We start from the raw sequence: 23407 nt of genomic DNA, 5'->3' as shown, positions 1-23407 counted from the left end.
GTTTGTATTACCTGTCAAGTTCTACCCAAGCTAAGAGAGAATTCAGCACTAATGATCCCAAGTAAAAGAATAAAATGCTGGGGATGGGAAGATGCTTCAAAAATACCTATAGGTTTAGTATAAAATAAATTATTGTGAAAATATTTTCTAGGGGATGCCAGAAGGCTAGCAAAGAATTAGTCAAACATCCTCAGCTTCTGATTCTATTGTTCAGGTTTTTGGTGTTTTTAACAATGACCTTAAGACAAGGCAAGATACTGAATCATGAAGAAAAATTCACTAATGTTTAAAATCCTGTATTTGCTAACAAGGAAAAGGCAAATATATTTCAGAAAACTTTCAACAATAAGGCAAGAATGATCAGCACACTCCATTCTTTGGACAATATGGTTAACTCCACATTTTCTGTCATTAACTCTAACAATAAAATTTTAAAATGACTGCTGCTTTCCTAAATAATGGGAATAGCTTCACAACAGTACTTCCACTGTATCTTTTAAAGAACTAAAAAGTCAAAGTAATTTGTCCACATGGTGGATGTATTTACCTTATAAAGTCCTGAAATTATCTATTGCTACAATCATCAATTTACCAGTCCATCTACAGCAGAATGAAGTTCCCACTGATGCTCCACAGAGATGGAAATTAGGTGACTGGACATTCTCCTTCCTCTCACAGAATGTCCGTTACAATAAGAAAAGCAACAGGCTTTTGATGTGGCAGAAAGCCTGCTGTTCTGCTCAGCTGTAAATCCTTATGTTTTAAATGCTTTTTGTATAATTTTATTTTCCTGAGTTGTAAAGTAATACCTTACACTGAGGGGCAAACCTTTTTAAATGTTGAAAAGAATTTTAAAAAATTATCTCCCATAACCCTGCCACCCAGAGATAATCCCTCATATCCTTGCGGTCAGTTAACACCAGCAGTCTTCTCTCATAGGTTATTCTACAGGTGTGTTTCATGATCAGATCACTAAGTTCCTGTGCATATCACAACCTTGATATGGCTTCTGATTACACAATCGGAACCCCAAGCCAATATTTCTTAACGATGATATGGATGATTTATTGGCTTAAAAACAAGCAAATATAAAAGCTAAATGATGGAAAAGAAAAGAGGTCATCAAATAAAGGAATAAAATTAAAACTAGTAGATAAAGTTGGGAAATCATAATTCAGTCATACTGAAATATAGTAGTAAGAGCACACTATATACATTTTATGATAATTCGATGACAAATTAAGATGTTATCACTGAAAGTCAACTTTCCATGGAAACCAATGGTATGAGAATAATCATCCAAGAATAATTACAAGAATAACCAAAATGTATATAAAAATAAAATGAAGGAGGTTTTAATAGTTAACCCTATGTTTAAAACAAAAATTTTTTTTCTGTTTATCCCTGCAAGTATATTTATTTTTGCCTAAACAATGCAAAATATCACCACACTGCAAAAACACAGATGTGTAAGAGACTTTCACTCTTTAGGGGGAAAAAAATTTGCCATTCTTCCAACTCTGAAAATACTGTTATTTTAAGAAGTAATCTCAATGTACTCCTCAGACTAATGGATACTTTAAGAAGCAACCTATGAAAATATTTTCTATAATAAAACCAATAATGCCCACTTAAAGATTTTAGTACCTGCTCAATTCTCTCATCATTTACTAGACTACAAATTACCCTGAGGTTGAAGCAGAAACCTTATAAATTTTGATGTTCCTAGTCCACATCATTGAGGAAGGGTGCTCCTCTTTAGGAGTTTGAAACCTGTTGAATGACCTAAATCATCCAGCAGCCAGTGAAGTTATACTGTCTAGCTGTATTTACGTGTCTAATTCAATACTGTTGGAAAACTAATGAATACTTCAAAGTCATTAAAAGAAAACCCTAGTTCTCTATATATTAAAAAACCCAGTTCTATATTCCAACTATATGGAAGAATGTACAGATAGATGAGTGGATGAGTGATTCTAGAAGAATATTTTAATTTGTGACAATTCCAGCTAACATCATGATTTTTTTCCATCTTATGTAATATTCTTGTGGGGTATACTATTGGCTCAAATTCAAATGCAACATAATAAAGGATGAGTCAACTTATCTAAGTAACGTTCAAGCAGGTCATTACTTAGGAATTCTCCATGAAGGTACCCAGTCTTATAGTTTTATATTCATATGTAAGAATAGAATTAACAAAATCTTTAGTTCTAATTTGTTTTCTAGATTCTAATGAAAGGAAAACTTAACATTCTAGTCAAAGGGAAATGTATGAAATACAGTATATTCATTTGTTCAGCAAATATTTATTAATACCTGCTCTTTGTCAGGTCCTGAATAAAACAGACAAGGACCTCACCCTTGTGGACCTTACGCTCTAGCTTATAAACACATTTTAGAAAGTGCAAACTCATTACTATAGTAATCAAAAAAGTACAAATCGAAACAAAAAGATACAAGTTGTTTATAAACAACAACTGAAACTCATAAAATTACCTGTAGTGGTAAAAAGTCAAAAGAAATCAGCACGCTCATATTTTGGCGGTAGGAAGACAAGTTGACGTAAGAGTTCTTTTTTGGAGGGAGGTTCATTTGGTGTACATATCAAAAAACCTTTTTGTCTCAATAACCCTACATACAGTGGTTTACCCTAATGGAATGCTTGGAGGTACAAAGTATTATAGAACATTGTTCAAATTAAATATTAGTTAAATTACAGCATATTCAAATGGCATTTCACAGTGTGTACAGTACAGGTCCTTTTTCATACTTAAACAAATTTTATACCTTACAGTTTTAGACTTACACAAAAGTGAGGATAGTACAGAAAATTTGCATATATCCCATACCCAGCTTTCTCTTTTATTAGCATCTGACATTAGACAATACACTTGTCACAATTAATCAAGTAACATTGATAGGACACTCCCTTACGCTTTTTATTTAGTGTGCTTTTTCTGTTCTAGGGTCCCATATAGACACCATGGTACATTTAATTGCTGTGTCACCTTAGATGCCTTTTGGCTGTGACAGTTTCTCAGATTTTCCTTATTTCTGATGACCTTGATAGTTTTCAGGAGTACCAGTCAGATATTTTGTAGAATGTCCCTCAACTGAAGTACATTTTTCTCATAATTATACTGAAGCTCAAGGTTTGGGGCGGAAGACCACAGAGATAAAATGCCATTCTCATCACAGCACATCAAGGGTACATGCTATCAACATGACTTATCACTGTTGAGGTTCATTTTGATCACCTGGCTGAGGTATTGTCTGTCAGGTTTCTCCATTGTAAAGTTCTCATTTTTTCCCAATTTCCATACTGTACTCTTGTAAGGAAGTCATTATGCGCAATCCACACTTACTAATTGAGAAGTAATGTTCCACCTCCTCAAGGGTAGACTATCTACATAAATGATACGGAATTACTCTGCACAGATTTATCAATTTGTCTGCATGTATTTATTCAATCATTTACATCTGTATGGACTCATGGACACTTATTTTATATTCTGCATAAAGTATATACTTTGTAAGTCTGGGCATACTGGCTCATGCCTATCATCCCAGCACTTTGGGAGGCCGAGGCAGGTGGACTGCTTGAGCTCAAGAGTTCAAGACCAGCCTGGACAACTAGCAAAACCCTGTCTTTACAAAACATACAAAAACTTAGCCAGGTGTAGTGGTATGTGCCTGTGGTCCCAGCTACTCAGGAGGCTGCAGTGGGGGAATTACCCAAGCCTGGGAGGTCGAGGCTGTAGTGAACCAAAATTGCACCACTGCACTCCAGCATGGGCAAATCGGAGTAAGACTCCATCTCAAAAATAAATAAAATAAAAAATAAAGTATATAGTTTGTATTCTCCACTAGATTAATAGTGTAACCTAACACTACATTGCATATTTTGTTGCTCAAATTATTTCAGCTTTGGTCACTGGAGCTTTTCAGTGGGCTCCCATGTCCCTTTGACATATCCCATCATGTTGTATGTATGTGTGTATGCACACTTCCTAACTTTCTGACACTACAAGATGCACCAGGAGCCTCTTACATGTTCTCCAGCCCTAGACTCAGACATTTCAAGAAGCCCTAGTTCCTTTTATTGGAGAATGGTATTAGAAACAAGATCTGGATGTGGGGTATGCTTATTGCTACTGGGGTATCATTGCTTCTAGGCCCTCTCAACTGACAGAGCAATAAAATAAGTGTATATATACAGGTATCTACACTTTTGCAACTATATATGCATGTATAAATACTTGTATCTATACATATATACACGCCTATAAACATATGTATTTACACATGCATGTACAAATATCTATTAATATTTTTCCATCTGTATCTATATTAAGCTAAGTATCAGTTCATACTAACATCTCCAACTCTAATCTATTGCCACAGGATCATTCTAGCCACCCCCTGTTAAATATCTGTAACCTCCCACTCCAACAGTGAGAAACCTGGCTTCAGCATCCAGTAGCCAATATTTAATTTTTCAGTTCAGTACACATAGTGTTTTCAGAATTGTTAATTCTTACCTCCACAGTAAAAATTAGTACAGTGCTTATGTATGGTTGCTTTTAGTTTTGGTCTCACCGTCTTCGTTGATTTCCAAAGTTGCTTAGGTTGGCATCTTTCCCTCAATCTCCTTCAGTAAGGTTATTTCACATATTTGTAATACTGTTAGAGTCTTTTGTCACAGTCTGCATTCTATACTGAGATCCCCAGGCTTTCATTTTTGTTTGTGTTTTTAATTTATGTACATTAAATTTCACTCTGTTTGCTATAAAGATCTATGAATTTTGACAAATGTATAGTAACATGTACCTACCATTATAGTACCATACAGAATAGTTTCACCATCCTAAAAAAAAAATCCTCTGTGCTTCACCTATACACCCTTCTTTGTTGTACAAATCTCCGGAAATCACTGATCTGTTTACCATCTCTACAGTTTTGCCTATTTCAGAATACCATGCAAGTAGAATCATACGGCGTGTATCTTTCAGACTGGCTTTTCTCACTTAGCGATATGCACTTATCCATGTTTTTTCATGGCTTGTTAGCTCATTCCTTCTTATTACTAAGTAATATTCCATTGTCTGGATGTACTACAGTTTGTCCACTCATCTACTGAAGGACACCTTGGTTGCTTCCAGTTTTTGGTGATTATGAATAAAGCTCTTATCAACATTCACATAAAGGTTTCTGTATGGTTATAGTTTTTCCTATCAGTTGGGAAAATACCCTAGGAGCATGATTTCTAGACATATGGTAAGATTATATTTAGCATTGTAAGAAATTCAGATCCATTATGTTTAGAAAAATAAAATTATATTGGCGGGGCACAGTGGCTGACGCCTGTAATCCCAGCACTTTGGGAGGCCGAGGCAAGTGGAGGTTGGGAGTTCGAGACCAGCCTGACCAACATGGAGAAACACTGTCTCTACTAAAAATACAAAATCAGCCAGGCATGGTGGCACATCCCTGTAATCCCAGCTACTTGGGAGGCTGAGGCAGGAGAATCATTTGAACCTGGGAGGCGGAGGTTGCGGTGAGCTGAGATCATGGCATTGCACTCCAGCCTAGACAACAAGAGCGAGATTCCATCTCAAAAATAAAAGTTGTATTTCTCTATTTCTATTTATATTAGGCATAAAAACATAAATGATTGTTATAGGGTTTATGTCTGCTTTTATGTTTTATTCACTTCTGTATTTCCTAAAGTATGTTTTAAAGCAATTCAAGCAAGTAGTATGTTTACAAACAAAGAAAGGTTAATTTTAAAAGTACAATTAAATAAAGTACAATTATTTAAAGTACAATTAAATAAGAAAATAACAGGAGTAAACTAAATCCATTAGCTATGTGTGGTTTCCTTTCTCACTAGATGGCCATCTCCTGGCCAGCAGAGATTGTTTCATTTGAGCGGAAACATTATGGGCCGTAAAGCATCATTGTGAATCATTAGAATGAGATTCTCCATTCTCTTTGTCTGCAGTTGGCGTTCCCTGCTGTTCCCTTTGGTTTCATTGCGTCTCAGACTCAGGAGAAGCAAAGAAACCCTGACTTGTATTTGGAAGACCCTGATCATGTCAGACCCCAGTGCTAATAATGAATCTTCTGCTTTGTTTCTGAGACCAAGCCCTACCTCATATTCCAGTTCCATTCACCAGATTCCTGTCTCATTTTATGCACTCAACTGTAAAAATCCTAAAAGAAGTATTTGCCTAAAATTAAGCAAGCTCTCAAGTTATCCAGTTATAAGCAGAAGTTTGCCAGTAAATGAGACTCTGTTATGTACCATTACACTTGGACAGAAACCAAAAAACTGAGTCATCTCATTACATTTTGGGAAATATTGTTTTCATTATCAATTGTTTTACTTTTCAAAGAAAGAAGAAATTTGGCATCTGTTATCATACAGAGCATTGAGTAAATAAATTAATCCTGTTATGAACATGAAGCAGGCACTTAAAATGGCACCTTCATATACCTATTATAATGTTGACAAGCTAAACAATATTCCTCCTCCCTCCAAGGAAGATATATGAAATTTTTATGCCTCATTATTTATTTCTATCTTTTCTGGATGACAGGAATAAATTCCATTTTCAGAACTACCAAAAACCTTTTAAAAATAAAAATCATAAGGCTGGTGAATCTGTCTGTTAATACTGGCTATTATTTGCTCACAAATGAAGGAAGAAACACTTACCAGAGCCCAGACTCTTGGAAACATATTGGTTGCTTTTGATACTCTCACCTCCAGGGCATAAATTATTAATTTTGGGTGCAGCTACCTCACTGAGTTTGCCAACAGATGAGTGAAACTTATATGCTCTGGTTTTATTTTTAGCATCACATAGGGAATAAGAGAGAAATCTGAACAATCTGCAGAAAGTAACACCACTGTGTTATTGTTCTGGGTACTTTAGTAACAGTGGCCCAGCCTAAAAGGTGGCCCTCTCAATTGTTACTCATTTCCCTCTACTCAGGTGTCACAATGGGGCCACTTGCATATAAAACATGCTCATGTTTTAGTGAGATAAATAAATCCGGTATCTAAAATGACCATGTAGGTCAAACAGGATCACGCTTTGAAGACAGCTTCTTTCCATTTTCTACTTAAATATCAGGGTCCTGCTCTTGGAGAAGAGGCCAGAAATCTAAAGTATTGTTTATGATTGCTGTATTTCCAAAAGTTAAACAGGAAAGTTTCAGGGGATAAACTAGATGCTATCCTTTACTAGACAGGAGGAGGTCAAGAGTAAATATGTTCAACCACTTTTAGATAGCACCCTGCTTCTAAGGAAAGCATGTTTAAAAGCAATCACATTTTATAACAATGCTGGGAAAAGGGAAGTCATTATCAACACCCCAGTCTTTAAATTAGACCAGCAGAGGTCTGTTCTATTTATTCTGTAGTTACAAATACTGCAAACTGGCCAAACAATGTGATTATTGGTAAACCAAAAATTATTGTGCCGACAGGAAAAAAAACCAAAACCTAACTAGCTAAATAAACACTTCCTAAATTATTCCATCAGCCTCCGAAACCACTTCATTATGCACGCCACGTCTTCATTCCGGGGTGACACTATTCCTTCTGCTCGAAATCCGTTTCCCAACTTCATCTGCCAATGAAAACCTGGTCTCATTCGAGGCCCTGGTCTCATTCAAGAACCTCCATCAGAGACTCACAGTGTGTTTATCTGTTTTCTCTTGAGTTTCCTGAGACTTGCAACTGTGCGTTGTCAATCCTTACACACTTTCAGTGCCTATATTATGCCTAAATGATAGTGAGAGTACACTGAAATAGAAATTGATTCAAGAGATATGTTGTACTGGGACACTAACACTGTGTTCAACTGAATATGGTCAGTTCAGTATTGAGCATGTAAAAGAGAAAAAAAAAATTTAAACAGGATTGCAGTTATGTAGTTGCTTCAAAAACCACAGGAATCATTAATTTCTGTGTATGTTAAGTTGAGATATACTTTAATATCATCCTTTCCTCACAGGAGATTGAAGTGTAATATGAAGATATAACTCTTTCTTCAAGGGAAGTAGGTATTAACTCTTACCTACACCCACAAGCAGGCTGTGCCTTAACTTTGTTTCCAGTATAAAATAGCAATGAACAGAAATGAAGCCAGGTGTCCTTTTAACTAGCAATAACAATAATCATTATAATTTGTTGGGCTTTTTGTTTACAAAGCAATTTTGTGTGCATTATTTTATTCTCTCAGTATTCTATTCCCGAATCAGAAACTTTGCTTCTGTTCAACACTTGAAACTTGGAAGACTGATTTAACAAATATATCATCCTTAGAGAATGAAACTCTACTCCAGCTCTACTCTAAATCAAATCACCACAGTGCCAGAATAATCTCTAAGACCTTGACTGTGCTTGGTTCAAGTAACACAAAAATGCTAGCTGGATATAGGAAGTCTTCCAAGATCGATGAAGGGGTATGATTCTTCTCTCTTATACCTTCTATGCAACAACAAAGAGAAGAGAGAATGACACTGTCAAAACCATTTACTGACTCCTGTGAGTAAGGTTATTCCCTTAAGAAACTAAAATGTTCAGATAGATGGTGTCTGGGATCCTGATGCTATTCCTCTAATTATCTGGAAGAAGTTCAGGCTGATGTCACCATCACATAGGCATGAGAGAATAAGGAGAGAGACTACTGAGTTAGAACCATGAGATCTTTGGGGATGAATCTGATGCTTTAAAATGGTATTTATTAAGCTGTCTAGAAAGGTATATCTTATTTAAATCAGATACCTAGAATCACTATCTTCACTTTAGTTTGGGGAACACCTCAGTCCTCTAGAGGTCCCCCAAACTATGAAGTACCTCCCTCAAGTCTAGAACTCTCTCTCTTATAATCCATCCCAGTCTCAGCCTGTGCTCAAATCCAATCTGTCCCTAGAAGGAGAGAGGTGAGAAGAGAAGTAGTACTTCATATAGCTTGACACTTTGTCTATGAATACCAGTTTCACTCTTGTTGGTTTCCTTTACTTTATTCTCAAAAGTGCTAGGAATGTACAAGTGGCTTGGGAAATTGGGGCTATTCAAAGTCATGGTCTTTTGCATTAGTTGGTCTCTAAAAATAATTACTTGACCTTGCATTTGAGAGTGAGAACTCAAAGGTAAATAGTCATCTCTAAGGTCATCAGGAACAACATTTACACAGAAAAGTCAGTTTGCTGTTATATTAGCTGCTCTACAGAGTCATAGGAAAAGTAAACATAGTACTTATTAAAGAGTTCAAATGGACTTGTAGAGGGTTCCTAAATATGAGAACATCTACAGGGGAATGTATATTACTATAACAAACATTTTGTTAGTGATTGAAAGTTTGTAACATTCATTCACAAGCCTTTTATTCCTCACAAGTTATATTCTAACAAATAGAGTAATATGACGACTGTGATCTTGAGCTCTTGGCTTTCCTACTGACCTACAGTGAATGAGTGAATTACAGAATATCCTCTGGTTTATATTTCAGGCTGCCAATCAATCAAATGCTTTGGAAAACACAAGCCCCCTTACAGGGGACTGCTTCAACCACAGCTTATTCTGTGGATCAGGGCCACTTCCCAGTTTTTACCAACTGGATGCCACTGCTCCAAAGAGCTCACATGAGCTTCTGAAGCATTTCATCTGATCAGGGATGCCTCCTAATTTCCAAGTCTTCATTTCTGCAGCTGGATGTTAATATGGTGTGGCTCTGTGTTCCCACTAAAATCTCACTTTGAATTGTACTCTCATAACTCCCATGTGTTCTGGGAGGGACCTAGTGGGAGATAATTGAATCGTGGGGGCAGTTTCCCACATACTGTTCTTGTGGGAGTGAATAAGTCTCATGAGACCTGATGGTTTTATGAAGGACTTCTGTTTTTGCATCTTCCTCATTCTCTCTTTGCCTGCTGCCATCTACGTAAGATGGGACTTGCTCTTCCTCGCCTTCTGCCATGATTGTGAGCTTCCCCATCCACGTGGAACTGTAAGTCCAATTAAACCTCTGTCTTAAGTAAATTGCCCAGTATTGGGTATGTCTTTGTCAGCGGCGTGAAAATGGACTAATCCAGTAAAGATATCCTGATATGTATTGGAAATTCAATGCACTGGAGATAGGTAAGGAAGCTCTCATAAGCTCCATAGGTAGGGGGGGACGTAGTCATGCCTAAAACTTGATTTCACTCTCCTTTTCTGCTAACGCACATTAAAACATCCTGTTTTGTTTGTTTTAATTTTGTCATGTAATTGTTTTCAGGAATTGATGACTGTGAACGGGTGTTTCAAATTAGTCCTCAACTCTATAGATAAGACCGAAATCAAAAGCTCAACCAACCATGTTATATGTCATCAAAGATAAAAGAATTTTTTCATTTATACAAAGATACCTGGAAACAGTGAATCAAAAACCAATGTAGGCTGGGCGTGGTGGCTCATGTCTGTAATCCCAGCACTCTGGGAAACCAAGGCAGGTTGATCACTTGAGGCCAAGAATTCAAGACCAGCCTGGCCAACACAGTGAAACCCTATCTCTACTAAAATTATAAAAATTAGCCAGATGTGGTGGCAGGCGCCTGTAATCCCAGCTACTCAGGAGGCTAAGGCAGGAGAATTGCTTAAACCTGGGAGGCGGAGGTTGCAGTAAGCTGAGATCATGCCATTGTACTCCGGCCTGGGGGATGAGAGTGAGACTCAAAACAAACAAACGAACAAACAAACCAAAACTAATGTAATATGTGTAAAGCTAGGAAATACAAGCAAACAAACAAACAAACAAAAATCCATCATCAAATGGCTTAATATTCTTAAGGGAATATGGGCTGAGAATGACAAATGTTAGTTAAAGAAATAATTTTCCTTATTTAATGTCCTTAATATTTTCCTTAAATGATGTTTTATTGTATAGTAAGAAGGAACACTTAGAAACTAAAATGGGAATGTCCTTTATCTGTCAAAATACTTACTTTAGAAAGGCCAAGGGATCTGAATACTGCCAAGTCTAGGGTGATAAACTTTTAAATCATGTATATGCAAAACTAACCTACATAAAGCAAAGCCCAATGATTCTCGAGTTTCCTTCTAATTGTGTTCTAACAGTCCTAATCTGTTCATCAGACTTCACAGAGGACTAAAAACTGAGGATATATAAGATGAGAAGAAAATGTCATAATTCTACTTGCAGATTCCCAAGTAGTCAATATTGGATTTTTATTATTGTTATCTCCCTTTTTAAAAATCAATTCTAAATCACACAGATAATATACTCATATTTTCTTGAAAAAATTTAAAACCTTAAGTTTAAGGATAAAAATGCCCTTTAACTACCACATGAAATTCTTCTAATCCATTCCCACCGGACCCAACTCCACTAATAAAAGTAACATGAAAATAGCCAAGAATGGCATTATCTATGCCAGGAAGTGTTCAACGAGGTTACAGGTATATCTTATTTAATTTTCATAACTTCCCACTAAAGTGGCTCCAATTATTCTCCCCATTTTGCAGAGCAGGAAACTGAACCTTTACATTCTTAGGTTCCCCATCAACTCAGGTATCCACTGTTAGTCATTTGGGATACATCCACCCAGTTTTTAATCTATGAATACCTATACATATATGGTTACCCACAGAAAATACAGAGTGTTGCTGTTCTGTTTTATTTTATTTAATAAAACCTTAAATGACATCATGCTATACACATCCATTCCACAATCTGCATGATTTTTCGATGACAGCTCACAGAATTCTAACTCATTCTTCTTAATTGCTGCCTTGTGTAATATAGCTGTATTATTCGTGTATTGACAAACAGGGAGGTTATTTTCAAATTTTCACTAATATAAACAATGCTGTAGTGAACAAGTCTTGTGCAAGCTTCCTCATGCACACGGGCAGCTGCTAGGGTGGACAGCAAGATGTGGCAGTGCTGAGTTATGGGTGTGCATGTTTAAACTTTAACAGATGTTGTTAAACTATCCTCCAAAATGTTTACCATTAGTATTTGGATGCCTATTTTCCTATAATCAGGCCAAAATCTGACATTATCAAACTTCAAAATTTTGCCAATCTAATGGGTGAAAACTGGGATCGTGTCATAATCTGCCTTTCCCTGATTACAGTAAAAGTCCTTTTAGGCAACATCATCCAAACTGGTAATTAAACAATCCAGTGAGTTAAATGTATATATACATTAAACATATGATTTTATTTTAAATTACATGAATGTATATTTCCTCTTTTTAGAGACAGGGTCTTGCTCTGTCACTCAGGCTAGAGAGCACTGGCATGATCAGAGCTCACTGTAGCCTTGAACTCCTGGGCTCAAGCGATCCTCCTGCCTCAGCCTGCCGAGTTGCTGGGACTATTGGCATGCACCACTAGGCAGAGCTAATTCTATTTTTCTTTTATTTTTGTAGAGACAGAGTCTTGCTATGTTGCCCAGGATGACCTCAAAGTCCTGGCCTCAAGTGATCCTCCCACTTTGGCCTCCCAAAGTGCTGGAATTATAGGCATGCGCCACCGCACCCAGCCCACTCCCATTTTTTGATGTAGGAACAAGGTTTCTCCTTTAAGCAAGGAACCACTGACAAGGGCTGCACATTCACCTCCTGCATTGACCATATCCTTAATGCTCATCTAAGATCCCTGTTTTGGTTTCTTATATGAAGTGGGAATGTAAAGACCTTGTGAAATAATCTGAGCACAGAATTTAACACCAAGCTTTTAGTAATTTGCCTTCATCAAGACTTTCCAAAGCATTCGATTTAATTTTCACTGAAACAGTTCTTTCCATACTTGTGTTTCATTGGCTTATATATCATTTAACTAAATTACATAATTACAATAGCATTCAACCAGTATGAACCAGTTTGGGAACCAGTAAACCAGCTCTTGGAAAACACACAATTAACTGTGGAAGCAAATGCATAGAGGTGTTCTAGTGAATAGCCTACCAGCCATCCAGGCAAGCATGCTTTGGCTGCGGCCAGTATCTTTCAGAGAGAGATTGGCAGAGCTGGTTAAGAGGGTATCCATAGTTCTAGTGATACAGAACATATTTTCATATGCTTATCATCCAATATCCCCTCTACTGTAAACCATCTGTTCATTTATCTATTTTTCTAACAGATTATCTTTTTCTCAATTATTTACATGTTCTTTCTAAACCCCAGACATTAATCCTTTGTCTTTTATTTATCATAAAAATTTCCTCCCAGGATTTTACCTATCTATAAACTACTTTTTGTAGCTATTCTGCTTTACAAAAGTATTTAATTTCAATGTAATGAAAGAAAGCTTTTTCTTCATAGCTTTTGCTTTCCCTCCCTTTGCTTGGGTTGTAAACATATTCTCACATAATTTCTTCTAATATTTTAATACAGCGGTCTCCAACCTTTTTGGCACCAGGAACTGGTTTCATGGAAGATAATTTTTTTCACAGACCAGGGTGAAGAGGCAAAGGCGTGGGGCTTCGGAATGAAACTGTTCCACCCAGATCATCAGGCATTAGTTAAGATTCTCATAAGGAGCATGCAACCTAGATCCCTCACTTGTGCAGTTCACGATAGGGTTTGTTCTCCTAGGAGAATCTAATGCCACTGCTGATCTGACAGGAGGCGGAGCTCAGGTGGTAATGTGAGCGATAGGGTGCAGATGCAAATACAGATGAAGCTTCGCTCCCTCACCCGCTTGCCGCTCACCTCCTGCTGTGTGGTCCGGTTTCTAACAGGTCACGGACCAGTACTGGTCCAGGGTCTGAGGCTTGGGGACCCCGTGTCAATAATTAATAATTTTGTGATTCCCCAGGTTCCAGATGAGGAACTTAAAGTCTGAAAGTTTTCAATATCTGGCCAAAATTATAAAGCTAGAAATGGTGAAGTTAGAGCCCATACTGATATTTATCTATGTATACTCTCCAAGACAAATGCTACTACTTCACACCACCATCCTTAAGATGGAATTAAAGTCTGAGAGAAGCAAAGTGGAATATACGACATTAAGCAATGATGAAAATTGGGATAATGAACATCTTCATATTGTGAGTACAGAAATGACTGACATATAAATCATTTATCATCAGCCTCAGAAAACCAGCATGATCTTCTCCATCGCATAGGCCTGATGTCAAGTGGCTCAAGAGACTGGAGGTCTGCAGCAATTATTGAGCAACTACTAGGTGTTAAGAACTGTCAGGTGCTAGACACCTAACTATAGGCCAAAAAGATAAAGTTCTTAGCCTCATGAGCACCTGTAAGAGTTAGGCATCATCATACAAAACAAAAAGAAAGAATAAAGAATGTTAAAAGCAGGTTTCTTTCTTTTTTCCTTTATGTTAATTGGTGAGAGGTTTCTAAATGAATACTTATTCATTTAGTATTCATTTAGTACCTATTATGTACAAAACACTCACTAAGTTTTGAGAGACACAGAGTGCTTAAAGTCACAGTCCTCAAGGAGCTTACAGTATAATTTCATTCAGTTCAACAAATATTTGATTGCCTCTTGCAAAGAGAGTGCCTTTGCACTAGACTCTGCAGAGAAATAGATAAATAAGGAAACCACTGCTAAGCACTGAACTCAGGCTTACGACTATCACCTCATGTAATACTCACAACAGGACTGTGAGGCACTGTTTTTTCCTCATGTGATGGGTGGGAGGTTTACAGAAATAAAGAACTTGATCCCACAGTGAGCAAGTGGCAGAGCTGAGCCTGGAACCCTGAGTCCTCACCATCATGCCATACTTCCTTGGTTGTGTTTGCTGAGCCCCTTCAATGCAATAGTTTGAGTTTAAATAAACTTTTAAAAAATACTTTAACCTACATCTTAATATCATTCTTTGAAACGTAAGAACTTCTTGACACTTATTTTAAAGAGTGCTTTTTATTAAAAAAAAACAAAGAATTGTTAAATCTACTTTATCCATCTTCCAATGTTAAGCTTCAAGTTTAGCAGGCTATTAGTACTTTTTCAAATGATGTGTATGGTCCATACTTGATTATGTACCCCAAAGGATGGAGTAGTTAACAAAGACAACAAATTACCAAATAACTGAATAGTCACTTAATTTTGGAAAACAGTCCAGAAATTTCAGGATCAAAGATAGCTATTTACTCCCCATTCCCCATGCAGACATTTACACACTTCTCTATCGGGAACCTGGACTCTGGCTGGCTGGCAGGGCAAAGGGGCAAGGTTTGTCACAGATAATCCAAAAATAAATCAGAATGACCAAAAAATGTTCTCTTTTCAAATCTCTATTCAGTCTGCTTCTGACCACAATGCTGAAAAAGAATACACCAAGCACCAGTAGTTGAAAGATTGCAAAACCGAGAGAGAAGGAAAAAAGTTATACTGGTCCTAAATACGACGAAAGCATACTGAAAAAACTCGCAAACTATACAAGGTGTTGCTTCTTTGGTTCTAGAGACATAAGCATGTGAAGCAGAGACACACAATAGTAGATTCAAGGAGAAACCACTGCCAGACTACTCAGAAGTACCTCTCTAGCCTCTACAGTAAATATTATTATTAAGGATGAGATTGATAACTCAAGCTGAAACTATATCAAGCAAGGACAAACTCTGTTGTTTAGCAAAATAAAGTAGAAAAATGACTACTAATATTTCAATACTCAGGTCTTCGATTTATCCATTCAAAACAAAATAAACACTACGTAGACAGTCTGGTAATATTAACTTTTAGTATTTTGTCATAGCTACTTTCCTGGATTTAAGTGTTAATGTTAAAATACATTATCACTCTAGATATGATGAATCTCTGTGTCTTAAGTGATATTTAAAATCCAAATCCCATTTATGAAGCAAAACTTCAATATCTAGGTATATTTTCATTCCTTGAAAATGATCTAAAATGTTCACTTGTTGATACTTCAGTATTTCAAGTTATAGATCATATGTTCAGAAAAGAATTAGGGAAAAGAATCAGCCTTCAATATTCACAAATGTGTAATGGAAAATGACAGCCCTAAACACTCCTGTGCACTGCTTAATATTTTGCCAAATTCCTCTGCTGTAGCAGAAGTTATTAAAACAAAAACAAAGCACATCATAAAAAAAATGAGTTTAAGTCAAGTGAAAGTATTATATGACATTGCAAGCTTCTTAAAAATACATTTTAACTCAATCATGAAAAAAGCAAATATAAGTAATCCAAAAATAAAATATAAACAACAAAAACAATTTTGCTCCAATACAACTGAGTAAATACATATTCTTAACAATTTGTAATCACTTGTAAGAAATCATCTATGTTATAATTAGCTAAATGTTTTTACAGATATGGGATGTTAAGATGGAATGTGTATGCTGATTCCTACTCAAAAAAGGGATTCTGAACTTCCTGTTTCAGATCATCACAATTCTCACATAAACTCAAAACCCACAATATCTTTAATATTGTGACTGTGAAGGACTGACTCTCTGAAGAAAGACTTACCTTGAAGTAAGTTGCTTTTACTTTGAAAATGACCTTCGATTCCTTTGAAAAGCAACTTTGTCAACATTACATGTCTAGAATAATGAAACAACCATTCATCCTGATTTGGATATGCGTTAAAAGAAGTAGAAAAAAAACAAAACTAAAACAATCCTCCCATCACAAACCTCAATCCTACTTCATTATTTTTCCCTTAAATTTAGCTATTTTAAAACACTAATAGTTTTGATATATTTTCCCTGGAGCATTCCCCATCAAGATTAAAGAAGGGCTTATTCAGAGACAAACAGGATACAGGAGTAATGGTGCAGCTTCCAGGCAAGCTATAAATAGCTGCAGCATTTTCAAGAAATCTTGTGCCAGTGTGTAAGTGCAGTTAAAACATGCAGTGCAGATTTTATTACAATGGTGTCACTAAAATTCATTGTTAACTGAGAAAGTCAATTCTTACCAAGTTTTCTTGGTTCCTGGCTGCTATTTTCTGCTCTTCTTCTGCCCCATTTTTCATGTATTTGACCTCTTCCACTGGTTTGATCCTATACTCATCTGAGTGTCAAAAAAAGAAAACACATTTTATAATTTTTTCCCCAACAGTAGAAAAGTGTCAGTCAGAAAATACCAATAGCGTAATTTGCTAGACTCTTTCACCTGTGGCCTTCATATGTGGTTCATTTGGAATAATCTGGAAGAAGCTTTACCAGGCACATTAGATCTTTTTATGAGGCCCTCTCCTCTGTCTGCTGGAAAAAGCTCAGCATCACGAATGCAGCTAATCAAAGTGTCACTTCTGGTCCTTCCACAGACAGCAAATGTTGCAGAGGAAACAGGATACTCTATCTCTAAAGACTTTTGGAAATGTATGTTACACTAGGACATATCACAGAATTGTCTGGTAAGATTCAAGCGAATATGCTTATTTTTCTTCAAGAGAGTATTAGTCCAAAATGCCTGTGCCAGCAATTTTCAGTGATATATTCATTCTTTAATTTTTCTTTTGTAAAAACAGAATAAGACTAAAGAGTTATATTGATAAATAGAAGCAACTGAAGAATTGAGACGTTTCTGTGATTCCTATATTAAATTTTAGCAGTCTACAATTATTTCACATTACATATATATATTTCATATATATATAATATATACACTTTAATTCAATCTCTCTGTAAAGTCATATGCATGAAGAGCTATTACACTTAACAGATGAAATGGGTAGGTATATCACTCAAGGCTGGAGAGTATAGTAGGATGTGGATGGGATCGAGCCTCTGCAACAGCCAGAGAGAGAACACAGATCCCAGTGTTAATATACATGATAGAACAAACTCAGGAAAACTTGCAGCCTAAGTTCTCCAGAATAGTGATCAATATGATGACATTTCCATCAGATTCCTGTCAACAGGAAATGACTTGAGCACATTAAAGTCAAAAATAAGTGTGACTCTGAATCACTCTTAACCCAACTTGTGGGAAACATCACAGAAATTGTGAAATTAGAAAATATCATCAACCAACAAACTGACGATTGTCTGGCATATGGCATGGAGTAATGTCTAACTATAGGGGCCACCTGAAAGACAGCTGTCTATCACTAAGAGCGTTTATATTTCAGTTCAGAAAGTTGCAATATATTTTCTTATTAACTATGATTAAATAGGTATAAAGACTATATTCTTCTATATAATTTCTTGTCTTAGTATCTATAACACCACTTTCTAATATAGTTTCAGGTTTCCTCATCATATTACCCCTTAACACACAACTCCCAAAGATGTTCGTTATAGTAATATTTCTACAAGTAATTATGCTATTCAAATGTTTCTCAAAATTATCATTCTTAAGAATGTAATACATTTGCATGAATCTGAATAAAGACTTCATGTTCACTGCTAAGCCAACTGTCTTTTCCATCTGACAATTTAGAGTTATTATTGATTTTATTTTTTTGTAAAGATATTAGAAAGACTAGTGTGAGGTTCAGTAATGAGCTCTTTAGCAATACCAGGTCCTAAATGTATTAACAAGTTAATCAACAGATTCTGATCCACAATTACAACACACAAGAATTTTACATACCAACGTGGTAATTTGAAGAGACAAAAATGAATGTAAATTAATAATACTGACAAATTTGATGAAGGATTATTTACTGAGAATTTGGAAAAACAATCGTTAATTAAAAAAGAGAAGACACTGACAAATTTGCCCCCAATACAATTACACAGAGATAAAAATAAAAGTTAAAAAAAAAAAGGTAAAAATGGTCCTCCCTAACTTCAGTTTGGGATATTAATATTTATAAATCCTGGCAGACTGAGATAATTACTATTAATAACCTGTTTTTTTTTTTTTTTTTTTTTTGACAGAGTTTCATTCTACCGTCTAGGCTGGAGTGCGATGGCACGATCTCAGCTCACTGCAACCTCCGCTTCCCGGGTTCAAGCGATTCTGCTGCCTCAGCCTCTCAACTAGCTGGAATTACAAGCGCCTGCTACCACGCCTGGCTAATTTTTTGTATTTTCAGTAGAGACGGATTTTACCATGTTGGCCAGGGTGGTCTCGAACTCCTGACCTCAGGTGATCCACCCGCCTCAGCCTCCCAAAGTGCTGAGATTATAGGCGTGAGCCATCACGCCCGGCCTACTATTAATAACCTTTAACTGAACTAAATTGTGACTTAATTGCTAATGGTGAGTTTCTAATTATTTAAATACACAGAATACTGATATATATATATATACACACACACACACACATATATACACATACACACACACATATACGTATCACAAGTGGATTCTATGATTTTGTCTGTAGGATGGGGAAGAGGGTAACATTTTCGGACCTAAGGAGAACCTTCGGAAAGACCCAGATGGCCCCTTGTCCATTGCTTGGTGAAGGTTTCTCCTAGGAAGGAGATGCCCTTGCCTTGTCCACAGTCCTCTCTCATCCGCCAAGCCACAGACTAGTGCAGACATACTCTGAGCAGCCTAGCAACATTCAGTCTTCATTTTCTTATCCCTCCAGGGAGCACAACTAAATTGAAGGTAGTGGACAAACTATTACTATTTTTCCAATATGTTTCTCCAATGAAATGGAAAAGCTACTGGCTACATGACTTTCAAAGCAGCATTATTCTAAACACAGGCCATTTTTTAAATCAAGACAGAATCCCCACCAATTTAGACAGAAGATAGGCTTTAACATGTCATTAACAACGCTGGCTGGCTAGCCAACGTAGTGTTAGAGGATACAAAGGAAGAGAAAACAAACAGCCACGACTACAAAGCCAGACCTATCATTATTACTTACACAACACACCGCACAAAATCCATCATGGTATAAAACAAAAATAGCTGGGCAAGACCCTTCAATAGGCCACAATTTGTACAAAGCAAATATTTAAAAATGGTCTGTCACATTCTCAAAGGCTGGTGCCAGGAAGGAAGATGTCCATCTGGAAACAGACGTCTCATCAGCAAATGCACCACACATTCCCAAGGCAAGGCAGCCATCAGGAACGTCCTACCTCACCAATCCGCCTCTCAGCGAATGAAGGAGGCATTTTGGATTATGACAGTAAAACAATCACTACCAAAATTCAGTTTTCCTTTTGTTGAAGACATGGGGGATTAATGTGAGATTTTAGGTTCCCTTTATCAGAGCCCACAATGGAGGAAATGTGGACAGCCACTGTTACAGCCAGAGGGTCCTGGCAGCGAAACAACATGCCGACTCGAGGTAGAGCAGGGAGACACAGGACCTGTCTTCCTCCCGCTCCCCCCAGCTCCCTTGCACCTGTTCACAATTTTTCTTTTCTTCCTGTTGATCTTGTCAGGTGGCTTATTAAAATGCACGTTGGGAACAGTAGGCTGACTCCTGTTCCCTGCATGTAAACAGTTGCAGGCTGTGCTAGTCAAAATAGATGTGGGGTAAAAGCAACGCCTGGGTGATATTTTTAGCATTTTATGCCTCAGATTACATCCAAGAGGGGCTGGGATTGTTTGGTGGCACTGATCAAAAGAAGACTAGGTGAGAAGGTGTCAGAGTAGATTCAAATTTTCATCATTTTAGAAAACTGTAAGATCCCTTCTGATCTCAAACAGTAGTGGGTACAGGCTGCTTCTGCTGTTTTTCCTCCTTCTCCCTTGAACATGTACATCTATGAACATTTTTAACTTTTTAATAATCCTGACGTGCCAAACTCATTCCAGCAACCATTTCTCTAGTTGATTCCTTTAAAAGTCAGTTCTATTAATTATAAAGATCTTCTCTCTGCAAAGCTTAGAAGGAACGGGGTGTGGCCCGCGAGTTCTAGTTTTGTAGCTAGTGATAAATAGGTCAGAATCTAACATCTTTATTGGGTTGAACACAAGTTTGTTGGAGGGTAATTAAAAGCAGAGAAGAGTGAAGGCGTCAATCACTTCAGCATAGCTAACTATGGTTCACTTCTACACTGTCCTCATCTGGAAGGTGTACACTCATTACAGTCTGAGTACCTATGTGCTGGGCTCTGTAGTAACCGATGCAGGGATGTGGACGAGAGGGGTTGGAGGACTGCAGAGAGGGCCCAAGGAAAACCAGCTGTCTTGAGGGGAAGACTAATGCTCTGAGAGCCCATCTTCTACTTGACTGACCACAGATAATGAGGGCTGACTCTAAATTTGGAATAAACTTACACACAAAAATTCAGCTGAAGGACCTCATATACCACTATCAATTAAGGACCTCATATACCACTATCAATTCCCTGAGTCGGGCAGTCCCTGAACAATAACTACTGTCCTTACTAGTAGAAAGTGATTTAGTCAGTTCCAATGTAACAGTCATTATTGAGTAACTTTTAGGGTAGTTATAAACTTCCTAACAAGAAGCTTTGGTACACTTAGTATAAAATATTCTCAGTTCCTTCCAGAACTCACTTCAAATTAACCTAATAAAGGCAAACATTTCAAAATAAGATTGCTTGATACATCTTTTTTTCTTTTCGTTTTTTAGACAGTGTCTTACCCTGTCACCCAGGTTGGAGTGCAATGGCACGATCACGGCTCACTACAACCTCCATATCCCAGGCTCAAGTGATCCTCCCACCTCAGCATCCTGAGTAGCTGGGACCACAGGTGTGCACCATCCTGCCTGCCTAATTTTTTTATTTTTTGTAGAGGCAGGATTTCACCATGTTGGCCAGGCTGGTCTCAAACTCCTGGACTCAAGCAATCCTCCCACCTCAGCCTCCCAAAGTGCTGGAATTACAGGTGTAAGCCATCATGCCCGGCCACATTAAATTCTAGTAATCTACAACTATGATGTGTTAAAAGTAACAAGCAGGAAAATTATGTCTTTAGACTTTAAGTTTGTAGAAACTAAACATGAATGGTGTCTGACCACTGTATCTCTACTAGGGGAAGTATAAAGACTGTACATATGTGTACATATCCCTTATGATACTTCACAATCCAAAAATGTTAATGTCACTAAGACAGCAATTCTCATATGCCTTTTGTATCCTTATTCACTATTGAAACCTAATTCTTATTTACATTTAAACCAGAGATAAACAAACTAACAAACAAATAGAGATGAAAAGCCCTGTGGTGATGCTTATTATTGCCTTGGTAGTTGCTACGGTTTGAATGTTGATGTTCCTTCCAAAATTCATGTTGAATTTAATTCCCATGATGATGGTATTGAGAGGTGGGGCCTTTGGAAGGTGATGAAGTCATGAGGGTTCCACCCTTATGAACGGGATTACAGCCCCTTGTAAAAGGCCTTGCAGGAGTGAATTTAGCCTGCTTGCCTTCCACCTTCTGCATGTGAAAGCACAAGCAGGCTCTCATCCGATACAAAATGCTGGCACTTTGGTCTTGGACATCCCAGCCTCTAAAGCCATGAAAAATAAATTTTCATTGTTTGCAAATTACCCAGTGTGTGGTGTTTTGTTACAGCAGCACAAATGAACTAACATGGTGGTGTAAGACTCATCTCAGTGCAGCCTCACTAATAAAGGGTATTATCATTTTGTAAAATATGTAATAAATTGAAGGATGAAAATGGTATCTAATTTTTATTTTTGTTTAATGTTTTAAAATTTACTAGTGACACTGGATACTTTTCCTATGTGTTGATCATTTATTTGTACTTCTTTATTTGTGAAGTGTCTCTTCATATCCTTTGCCCTTTTTTTCTTATTAGAGGTGTGGCGTTTTTCTTATTGACTCCTGTGAGCTCCCACAAATCACACCATTTTATGGGTACACTTCTGGCCCAAAAAGTTCTGAACAAAAATACCCTTGATTTTACTCCAGACATAAAGATGAAAGAAATATCTGCTTTCTGTCCTTGAGTCAAGTGCTGGGCACTATCACTTGCTGTCCTTTCTGTGTTTCTTCTTTACTTCAACAATATTTATAAAGCACCTACTGTGTGCCAGAGACGACACTCAGCCCTGGGGTTATGTCTAGGAAAGGAAGCAGTCAGTCCCTGTTCTAAAGGAGTTAATGGCCAGTAGGACAGGATGTAACAAAATAAGAAAGCAGTGTGTACAGTTTTTATGGCCATGGAAAGCACATGTGAGGGTGGTGGTTATAAGATTAGAAAGGAGAGACCCCTAACCAAGGTTAGGCAGAGTCTTGGAGGACGTGACATATCTCAGTGGAGTCCTGAGGCACACAGCTCCTATGTGTGGGAAGGAGCTTTTGGGCAAGGGGTCAGTGTGTTCCAAAGCCAAAGGGAACACGGCAAATGAGGGGAATGGCAAGTCGTGCAACACGGCAAACATGTAGAATTCCAGGGGTTAAGACAGGTGTAACGAGAAAAGGCTGAGAGGGCTACGGGAACTGAAGACCTTATACGAGTCTTACTAAGGAGTCAGGCTCCATTCTGAAGGTGATATGGCCTCCCCAGCCAGTGTCC

General features: G+C 37.3%; 1 protein-coding gene across 1 annotated transcript in view; it reads right to left on the bottom strand.

Annotated features, from left to right (window-relative positions):
* C1H1orf21 (chromosome 1 C1orf21 homolog) overlaps positions 1-23407 on the bottom strand; it is a 237053-nt gene that overhangs the window by 95480 nt on the left and 118166 nt on the right. The window contains exon 3 of the mRNA XM_011746348.3: positions 16950-17044. Within this exon, the coding sequence (XP_011744650.1) occupies positions 16950-17044 (95 nt within the window). The remainder of the gene's footprint in view (positions 1-16949; positions 17045-23407) is intronic.

This window comes from Macaca nemestrina, chromosome 1 (genome assembly GCF_043159975.1).
Source record: "Macaca nemestrina isolate mMacNem1 chromosome 1, mMacNem.hap1, whole genome shotgun sequence".
NCBI lineage: Eukaryota > Metazoa > Chordata > Mammalia > Primates > Cercopithecidae > Macaca > Macaca nemestrina.
This window is presented reverse-complemented; position numbering and strand designations above follow the sequence as displayed.